The sequence below is a fragment of the Fulmarus glacialis genome, unplaced genomic scaffold, assembly GCF_000690835.1.
Source record: "Fulmarus glacialis isolate BGI_N327 unplaced genomic scaffold, ASM69083v1 scaffold38240, whole genome shotgun sequence".
NCBI lineage: Eukaryota > Metazoa > Chordata > Aves > Procellariiformes > Procellariidae > Fulmarus > Fulmarus glacialis.
Window position 1 is genome coordinate 1 of NW_009186523.1, and position 10,802 is coordinate 10,802.

Sequence of the window (10,802 nt, forward strand, 5' to 3'; positions counted from 1 at the left end):
GCCACGTTTCCCCAGCCGTGCCGGAGAGGGGCGCCTAAGACAAGAGGGCAGCAGCCGGGCACAGCCTTCACTTTCTCTCCCACCACACCTTGGGGAGGGGGAAGAAACAAAAGCAACTATGAAAACCAAATAATCTGACTGTAACGAACCATAAAACACGGGATCAGCTGTCTGCCCCTCGCTCACCTCGGCGGTACAGCGACTCGGTCGAGCCTTGATGGTACTGCCTGCGTTACGGTCAACGAAGCAAGGAGTTAGAATTGATTAATTGATTTGTACATTAAATAGGTATTCCTGCTCAATTATTGGCAGGGGAATGGATTACTATTTAAACGATTCTGATATTTTAAATTACATGTTATTTTATAGATGCACATTTACTTAAAAAAAGAGCACCCCTTGCATCTATTAACATATTAAAGAGAAAATAAAACATCCAGGCTGATATAATGCATAATGTGGCATTACTCTGGGTACTTCCTAAGCTAGGGAAATCTTATTTGTTTAATAATAAGTTGGTCATGAATATGCAATATGGTCATCAGTGCAGTACCTCACTGCTGTCACTATTAATGAGCTGCAAATCAATGTGACAACAAAAGGAAAATCTATTTAGTGGCAGAATTGTGGTTCATATCTGGCTCAAGAGAGCAACCGTCTACAGTCACGTCGGTCTGCTGGAGCAAAACATGCACATGGTGTGGACAAGGTTTGCTTCGGGGCTGGCAAACCAGAAATAAGCAACACGCTGCCTTCACCCCCAAGCCCAAGGGTGGAAGGCAGCGTTGCTGCTAATGATTCAGCACACTTAACTTGCAGGAAAATACAATCTCTTTGCTCTGCAATCACAGTGAACCCATGCAAAGCACAGTAACAGGTGAAATGCAGAACTAGCAAGACTGCTGTAGGTGGGAAGAGACTAGACGCGGCACTTCAAGAGAACTTCATTTTCTTCAGATCTGTTTGGGGATTTTTTCCCCTGACAACACTACAAGCTCACAAAGTGAAACTCGTTGGATTCCGGTCACTTTCTTCTCCTGCCCCTCCTCCTAGCAGAAATGTAGTGGTGAATAAGCACATTGAGAAAAGACCTAATATATGTCTTCATGACTGTGGCATTCAACTCTTCTGTCTTGTGTAGTGGCGCCAAGCCCTCTCCTACCAACGCTGGACCCATACTGAAATGAAAATATGGTGTTCTGCAAACAATTTTAAACAGATATGATAGTATTTTTTCAGTTAGCTTGCATCTGTACAAGTTTAAAGTAGCAATGTGTGCCTTTTTCCTGTATGAACTGAAGAAATGGTGCTGAATGTTTACCAGCAGTCCCGCAGAGCCTGGGAATGGCAGCTGCCTGCATTTACCACTCCCTGACACCTTGTTCATATTAATGCACAAACGATGGGTCTCGTCTATAGTTCCGTTATTTAGCACAGAAATGAAGGGAGGAGTCAGCTTCAAACTCTTTGATTCATGGAGTGAGCTTGGCCCCTGGGAGCAGTTTTTAAGACAATTTCCATTCTGCTCCTGTGATCCCACAAACTAGAAGCTGGGTCGGGCTTCCAGTGGGCATCTGGGCTCTCCCTTTAGCAGATGCTCCCCAAAGAGCACCAACAAGGACCAAATGCCTCTGGCCCTTGCTTGCCACTCACTGTATCAGTGTCTTTGGCTCAAGTTAGGCCACCAGAGCAAAAGGGGGGGGACAACAGCAAAGCAGAAGAACCAACAGTGTCTGGAGGGAGAAATAACCCGAATGGGAAACTCCCAGGGCTGACCCCCTTACGCAGAACCCAGCCCTCTTGGGTAAGGCAAGAAGGCAAAGGAGTTGTTCAGTATCTTGCAGTCCTCAGCAGCATTGTTTATCTCCTGCTGTGGCTTCCCCCTCCGGTGCCAGGCAGCCAGCCTGGAGCCAGGTATTTCCTGGGATTTCCCAGCCAGTGCCAAGTAAAAGTTTGACAAAGGAAACTCAGTGAGGCTCACCTGCCTGCTCTAGCTGGAGATGGTTTTTTTCCATATTGCACCAGTGGTCCTCCAACACCTCCGTGGGGCAGCACAACCTCCCAGCCAGGCAAATCCAAGCGATAAGCAGGGGAAACTCAAGGAAACACGTTGGCTTGGGCCCCAACAGCATCAACACTGCACTTTCATATTGCAGAAGGCAGGACATGGGATCTGCAGGGTTTTACCATCCCCAAAGGCTGCGTTTCTGTTTCCTTATTTTTTATTAACCTGGAGCAATGCCAGCGGTGTGAAGCGAGTCTCTTTGGCCCACGGAGGATGCACAGGAAGGTGCTTTAAAGGAGAGCAGCGTGAATCCAGAACCTGAAATGCTGAACATCAGCCCCCTCCCAGCCCTGCCCCGCCGTGCTGGTTGGGGTTAGCTCAGTCCCCGGCTCTGCACCGTGCAGGATCCAGCCAGTCCCGATGCTGGCAAGGCGGCCAGCATTTCGACTCCCCTGCCTACACTCACTGTCACTGAGTTCGCTCCCTGCCGGCACGCTGCCATCTCTTCTCTTCCCAAGGTAACTAACCCCTGGGCTTGCCTACTGCAAAACCATGCTTGCAGCCAGCCTCTCCCGTGACAGTCTCTCAAGCCGCCCAGAATAGGGTCAGCCAAGCCAGCCTCGTGTGCCCAGCAGCACGGGACGCTGCCCCGCTCCTTTGCTGAACCCTCTGTGCTCCCTCAAGCACACTCGCGTGGCCAAGTCTCTTTAAAAAAAGTACATCCTAGAGAAGATAAAATGGTTGCGTTATGTCAAGGGACAGCACTGCGATCAGGTGTTCCCCGCCACGGCCCTATTTTTAGAGTGCAGACGAGCCCCATGTCAGGCACACGCTTACATTACAACAGCATGAGGCTGTTACTGTATTTCAGCACAGATGCAAGCGCCAGCATGGAGAAGGCCCAACTGTACTCGGTGGAGATAGTGGAAAGCTGACTAAGCGGAGGCGTTTCGGGAGCACGTGCTCCAGATCATTTGAGGGGAAGCTGGCCAAAAGAGGAAGCCGTGTCAATCTTCTGTTTGCCTGCGGGGCACAGCAAAAAGTGAGGTGTCTGCCACGCACCCCTGGAAGTGGTACAAAGCTGATTTATGTTCAGCTCAAACCATCCAAGCGTTACGCAGCTGATCGGATAAACGTGGCTGTAACAATTGCTTGTAACATTCTCCCTTGCCTTAGTTTTTCTGGCCCACCTCTGCTTTCTGGGAAAATCGGGGTAAAAGTAGCCGGCACTGGAGAGTAGGGGTGACTGTGTTTCAGTTCCTTGCAAAGCTGGAGGCTGGCTTAAAAGGAAACCCAGGGTGTGCACGTGAGCCGTACAGAAGACACCATCATCAACTTTATCCAAAGTCTGGAGAAAGATGTCAGTAGTTGTATTAGGACTAAAAATTCCCTGTCCTGTGCAGAAATGGGACTTCAGCTGCCAGCAGCAGACAGCTGTCGGACCCCTCTCTCACCTCCTGGCTCAGCTACAAAACCACCTTACTCCCAGAAGCAGCCCCACTGTAAACACAGTACAAACGTTTGGCACAAGACTCGATGGCAACGCACCACGAGAGGCATCGGCTCTGCGTCTTTCCCTCTGGGGCACCTTCAGGAATGGGGCGTCATTCTCCCTTACCTTCACACCCTTTCTTAAGCTCCCCCAAGAGCACAAGATTTAACCTGCAGCACACTGTCCGTTAATCAAAACCTTTGAGCCTCACTGCTCCAGACGGAGAAACTTTTTCCCAGATGCCTTTCTCAGATGGACCAGGTGCTCTGCTTGAGACCCTTTTGGTGGGTGTCCTGGCCCTCATCAGAAGAGCAGTGCGATTTAAATGTCTCAGCTGAAACGTTTGGCTATCAGAGGACATACTACTGTTAAAAACAGCCCCAAAGCAAAACTCAGACTTTGGGTTCACAGCAGGAACTTCTTTCCACAGGGGAAAGGCAGACCCAGGCCCTTAAGAGAGGGCCTGCCCAAGCCCTGGGAGCCTTAAGATGCACGTTCCCAAGCTGTGTAGAAGTGACATTCTGCTCACTGTCCCTTCAGATCCCTCCAAAGGGTGCTCATAGCCTCGATGCTCCACATTAAAAGTAAAGCATTTACCCTGCTACTATTTTCCTCCCCTCTGCAGACATCACCGAAAAGAGAATTCAGGATTCAACTTAAACCGATGACAAAGGAGAAAAAACAATTGAACCTATTCACAGTTCTTTAGCTAAAAGACAACGCAGAAAGTATTGTGAATATGGCTTTTAAACCTCTGTCCCACAAAAGGCGCCCGCCCGATGTTTTCTTGTAACCTTGAACTTAGAAAGTCGATGCAGATTCTACCTCGGATTTCATCAGCTGCTCACCAGCACCTATGCCAGCTCTGCTCCGCTTCAGGGACCACTCACGGTGCCTCCTTTCATAAACATTAATGAGTCGGAGCTCATTTCGCAACCAGGCACGAAATTAATGGGAGTCACTTTAGCCTCTTCATTTCTCAACAGTTTTATTGCCTTTAAGAAAATTTTTGTAAAATATAAATACAAAGGCAGGAGATTTACTTACAAAGTTAAAACACAGATCTCAAACATAAACACACAATTCAGAAAATTTAGTTTATGTACAGTTTCAAGCAACTTCAACATATGTTAGTTTTTCAGTATTTTACAAGGTACAGAAAAAATAGTTCAAAGTCTTCTTTAAATAAAGAGCATAAAATGTTTAAACATATATAAACAATCCGGTTTGATGTGTGAAAACTAAATTTCACAGCTTTTAAATTAGGATATAAAAGTTCTTACAATTAGTTGATGCGTATGGATATGGTTTAATTTATATTACAAACTATTGAATTATATTCAATAGTGCTTACCTGGCCAAAGCAGGTAATTCTGTAAACAAAAAAACAAAAATAATATCACCAAGTGCCTTACTGAATCCTATCTCCCAAACAAGCCACACGACTTTGATCACATCACCTAGGAAAAGTATGTTCTGTGTAGTCAGTGCTTTGTATGAAACAAAGTCAATGTGTGGGTGTGTTCTTTAAAAAAAAAATGTGTTCCGAGTAATAACAAACTTATCCCAAAGCCTGTGTGCATTTAAAGAAACATTATATAACAATTTTGTAAAAACTGATTGAAGTTAAAAAAAAATTCTTCCAAAATCCATCCAACTGGAATTCAGATCTCTTATATAAAGGAAAGATATTTTCATATTTAATAGTGTCCTTTCTTTACAGAAACAATTGCATTTGAACACATATACATAAAGAAGTAACTGTATAGAGCACTGTACATTAAACGGCCTGATGGTTCACCAGAGGATGTCGAAGGGAGGCTCCTCGTGCGGATGCAACCAGTGAAGCGAGGAGCCGAGCAAAGTCTTGAGTTCGCTTGTAAACTCTACCAAGTCCAACAGCTCTTTGCTCTCCGGGTTAAAAGCTTCAAGGTCCGTAGCGCAAGAGAACAACTGGCTGAGGGAAGTCTGTTTGTAAAACTCTGCCTCCGTGATGGTGACAACTTCCAGATTGGGGAAGTTGCAGCGGAAGATGCGAGATGACATTTTTAGCCTCTTCACCACGTCTGAGAGCAAAAGCCAGTTCCGTGGTCTGCGGAAGCGAAGGAGAAACAGCCTCCAGTAACTGACATTAAGTCACGGGCTTCTTGACTCTTCACCTTATCGCTGTGTGACAAACCCTCCCGCACAAACAGCCCCCCTGAAACTAAGGCCATTGCCCAGGGGGGCCGAACGTAACAGACGTGCAGGCTGCCCGCAGCTTTGGGGAAGGAGGGGGACCAGGCACGCAGGGGCACCGGAGCCTACAAAGCCAGGACTCGTGAGCACGCGCGGGGGTCAGCAGCCATCCCGACGGCTGCTCACACGCTTAAAGCTCAGCCGTTCGCCCGGCTGAGCCTGACTCTCATTTAGCAAGCTAGGAGATGGCTTGTAGTTATAACCAGAAATTTCAGCACCTCTGACTTCCAGAGATGCCAACATTAAATACAAGTCAACAGAGAATTGTTTTTCTCAGATTACGAACACAATTTTTTAATTCAATCCTTGTACTTGTCCACTTCAGAGAACTTAAGTTGTATCTATCACCCAAATAATAAAAACATGCTAAAACCCGCACTCCTGCATGATTAATATTTAAAACTATTTTTCCCACTGCTGTCATCAAAATTGGTGCAAATGACAAACAGTAGCTGTTTACGGAGCTAATTTGTATCTTGAATTATAACAGATAATAAAACTTTTCAGGTCTTTGCTTATTATTAAGTATCATAGCATCTTTTGTAAGATGATTATTTGTTTGATCCAATTTAGAGCTTTAAAACCAGTTTTGCTGCAAAGTCTAGAACAGCAGTAAAGGTGTCATTTCGTCACTCACAAAAGCATGTGCACTCAGCAAAACAGAAAAGCCCGTTAAATAAAATTAAGAACACCTTACAAACACGATATTCAAATTTAAGTGCTAGAAGCACTTGCATTTTGGGATGTTATACCAAGGTGCCTGCCTGGGATGAGGGAAGGAATTTGTGTTCAAACATCACTTGTCCCGCTCGGGAGCACGGCACTCACAACACAGCCCCAAGTCAGCCTTTCCCCCTCTCGCCTCCTATTAGCTTATTTCTAAAAAGCCCAGCAGTTACGGTATTGCGCTCTCATTTATGTTAGATAAATGCAAACACTTTTCCCCACAGACACAAACTGCCGTCACCCCAAGCAGATTGTCTCAGCTATTTTTACCCCAAAACCTGTATTTGTTCTTACCCCTGAGAGAGACACACTTGAATGTTGTAACACGGCAAGGGAGGCTCATCCGAAAATTCAAATTCAAACACATCGCTAAAGCCATCTTCATCTTCATCACCTGGGCCGGGCGGATTTGCCAAGATGTCAAATCCAGATTCATCTTTTGGATCTAAACAAAATTGAATAAAGGTGCCAAGTCAGCATCGAAGAGACTGTTGCAGGTCTTGCTTTTTCCTCCAATAACGTGATCTGTAAATAAAACCAATTTGCTTCCTTCCTAGATTCCTCCAACATAAAAACAAAACAGCCCCCACCCCCACATGCCGCATGTTTTGAAAATCTCCGCATACAAAGAAATAAAGGGTAACATTTGCTCACCGCACACAGAGCTGCCATAGAAATCCCAGTACAAACCAGGGTCATCAACACTTCGACCTTGCAGGTCAGTTAAATACTCTGGAGAGGAAAAAACAACAACAAAAACATACTGATGAGAACAAAAAGCTGGCAAGTTTAGCAGACCGTGTGTCATACAGTCTCACTATGCATCCTCCATACCTTCCATCAAATAAAACCCACACCGTACTCCTGATGCACATGCTACAAAGGACAGCATATACACAAATCATTCTTGCAAATATTCCTGGAATTTGCTTTTCTCCTGCATCCCTTCTCCCATCACATCAAATAATGACCCACCACATCAAATAATCGCCCACGGTCTAAGAGGAACAGACCCAACCTTAAGCTTCAGTAACTGAGAGCGGCATTTTATTTTTGTGAAAGATAGGATATAGCACACTTTTTAGCCTGCACAGTTATTCTGGACACCAACTTGGGGGTGAAACAGTGGCCCCAAAGAAACTGGTGGAAAAGTTTGTCCACAGAGATACGTTCAGAAGATGCAATTCTTTTCTACAGACATAATTTGGGTGTTTTGCTAGTTGAGTTGATGAAAAGATACTGGGATTCAAGACACTAAGAAGTCCAAGATACTGGACTTTACTGGAGTCCTGATACAGCTATGTGCTTTCTACACTGCACCATTTAAACAGGTAAGTGGATGAATAGTTAAACTCATTGACTGTGAACAGTGCAAACATTTTCAGAGGCAAAGTTATTAGGGAATGCAATTGTCTTTATCCAAAACTAACAGCAAAAAAACCTAAAACCATGTTAGAACATGGACATGTTTAAAGACAAAAGCATTTGACGCAGTTTTACAGCATTTCAGATATAAAATGAGGCAGAACTTGCAAAAAGACAAGTACTAGAAGGATAAAAAGTAAGACCACGGGAAAACATGACTACGTTTAACAAAAAGCTATTTGATTTGGCAAGTTTCTTATTTTCATTTCAAGCAGAAAAATGAAGGCACCGAAACAGCCTCCTACCTATCAAATCTGATAGTGGCATCAATCCTTATGACTTATTAAAAGTGTCAATTAGAAGGAGCCCCCATGCACGGCTACACTTCCCACCTGCAGTGGCTGGGTTTTTGCAGGCAAAGAGGGAGCTACTGCAGCCCACCCTAATGCTCCTCAGCGTGGAGCCATCCCTGCCGGGCGGCAGGGACTTTGGTGGGGCAGGGAACGTCCCCCCATTTGCCATGACCAGCAGAGCCCCATGCAATGTGGCCATGCACCTGTGAGGAAGGTCTCCATGAGCTCACTGTGGGTCATTTTCACGATGGTCCTCCCAGAGTAGGTCGCAAGCGTTGGATCAGCACCGTAAGACAGTAACAGGCGGACAATTTCCAAGTGATCATTTTCGACGGCATCATGGATCGGTCTAGGGAAATAAAAAAGATCACGGCATTACATTTTGACTCAACAGTATTATGCAAATGTGTTTGACAAGAAACTTCTGACTTCAGATCAAAGTTATTTATAGAAAATAACACTATTAATACAACTGCCAATCATCTCATTGTCGGTTTTACTTGCACATCATCCCCTCCCCTCTTGTCTTTTCACAGTCAGACTGCTCGGGGCAGGTATTTCTGTTACGTCTATTCACTGCCGTACGTATTTCGAGGGCCAGTAAAATAATTACTGCTGTAACAGAAAGCAGGAGTTTGCATGAAGCCTCACAAACATCATTTTGCTGCAAGTCAGTCTACCGTTCCAAATCTCTGCCAATTTAACAGCGTGTTGTGGAGTAAGGGCTCATTCAGCCTGCCTCTGGGCAAGCATGGAAATCAGTTACCCAAAGCTCCTAAATTATGTACACAGAAATAAGTTATGAAAATTTGCTGGGAATTAAACTTCCATGCTATATCCTCTTTAAATAGTACTTGCGAACATATCTGCAGCACAATTCAACCCTTCTACTCAGAGAATAGAAAAACATGTTATTTTAAGTTTAGTCCACCCAGAAGTTAACACATTTTACGCGGCATAAGCAACCTATACAAGCTCAGACATAGGTTTTGTGAGCCTACAGAAGGATTATTCATTAATACACATGCCTGCAATTCCAGGTTTAGAACTCCTTATCACTAATTATAAATCGCATTAACTTTTGCCTTTAAAATTGATTATACGTAACGGTGAGTTGTCTGGAAGTAGAACATATTACCCTTCAGACTAATGAAGATGTGTTAAAATCCCATCTTTTCCTTAGACGGCGATGAGCAGGGAACTGAAAGGGGAGTCAGATGCAATTGCCACTGATCATAGCAGTTCAACTCAACTCTACACTCCTCCTCCTCTAGGCTGTCAACACCGCTGCCCCCCAACAAGGCTTTCAAGCTCTCAAACAGATGTAGTAAAAGGCAAGAGAAGGAAGGACTTTAACTAGGATCACATACTGCCTTCCTGGAAAGCTTTCGGAATGATGTCACAAGGAGAAGTCATCTGTAAGCACAGACAAGCAAACTCCTCAACTCCGTCTACCAATCCGCCAAGCAATGCTCAGCTAACAACCAGGGCTGAAACTCCCTCCTGCAAAGAGGCCACGTCCCACCACTCCTTCTGCCACACGCGGCAACGTCCCCTCTACCGCTTTGGTATGGGCTGGCATCCACGTGAGCTCGGGACAGCGCAGAGGCAGATCGAAACAGTCAGAAGAGGAAGGCACACCACCGTTTTCCCACCTATTACATAGCGTTGCTGGTGGGAGGGGGACTCTGATCCATCTCAAAAAGAAGTATGTTCCAGGTGTGTTTACTCCAAGTACTTTCCAGTAGGCTGTGACTTAGGGTGATTAACATCTGTCATGCGTGAAGCACTTTCGCTTGCCCCCATCTTGCCGGAAAGCTGCGTGCAGTTTTGCTTTTGGCATATGCACGCTATATTGACATGAGGAGGTGCGCTTGGAGAGTTTGCGGCTCGTTCCCTATGGAGAGAGGGCTTATCCCGTGCTGCCTACCTCCTGCACGCCCCAGGCCACCAACACAGCAAACAAGCAGGTGATCCTCGAGCTGAGCACAGTCCTCAACTCAGCTTGTGCCACCTTTCAGACCCCCGGCACCAGAGAGCACAACACGTGCACGCCTTCAAAGACCGACGTGCCGCTCTTTAGAAAGCTACTTTCAGATTTAAGGACCAGAGAGGTCCGTGAGGATCACCTGGCAAAGGGTCAGAATATCCCTTTCTCAATTTCTCAGGGAAGTCTCTAACACAACACTGAAACTATCTGCCACCCTCGAGACAGACAGCGCTGGAGAAGCCAGCATTCCCGGGGTCCCCACCCCGCAAGCCTCACCCTCCCACCTCCACCTACTGACTCAGTGCTCCCGCACAGGGACTGCCGCAGCATCGCGTGCCTACGCAGCAGCCAGGGCATCCAGGACCTGGCCGGTGCTGATCATCCCAGGCGATACAACGCAAGAGGTAACAAATAATAGGGGTGCTGACACGGAGGCTGATGAAGTATCGGGTGTTTCTGGCTGTCAGCAAGCATCTGAGGCCTGAGCTGTCAGGTCACGACACTCCGAGCATCTACAGCGGGAAAGGTCAGCCTTGCTGCAAGCCCTCCTGTCCCCCACTGGGCATGAAGCATTCATGGCTGAAAGTCTGGCAACAGGCACCAGGAACAGATGAGTGTTACGGCTGGCGCCCA

The 10,802-nt window shown here is 46.1% G+C and overlaps 1 protein-coding gene across 1 annotated transcript in view; it reads right to left on the reverse strand.

The window, feature by feature from the left end:
* Nucleotides 1-4,467: 4,467 nt before the first annotated feature.
* LOC104084319 (BCL-6 corepressor-like) overlaps nt 4,468-10,802 on the reverse strand; it is a 17,918-nt gene continuing 11,583 nt past the window's right edge. Inside the window, exons 4-7 of the mRNA XM_009588097.1 lie at nt 8,383-8,528; nt 7,116-7,193; nt 6,756-6,906; nt 4,468-5,589 (exon numbers count right to left, since the gene is read on the reverse strand). Of these exons, the coding sequence (XP_009586392.1) occupies nt 5,295-5,589; nt 6,756-6,906; nt 7,116-7,193; nt 8,383-8,528 (670 nt within the window). The 3' untranslated portion in view covers nt 4,468-5,294. The remainder of the gene's footprint in view (nt 5,590-6,755; nt 6,907-7,115; nt 7,194-8,382; nt 8,529-10,802) is intronic.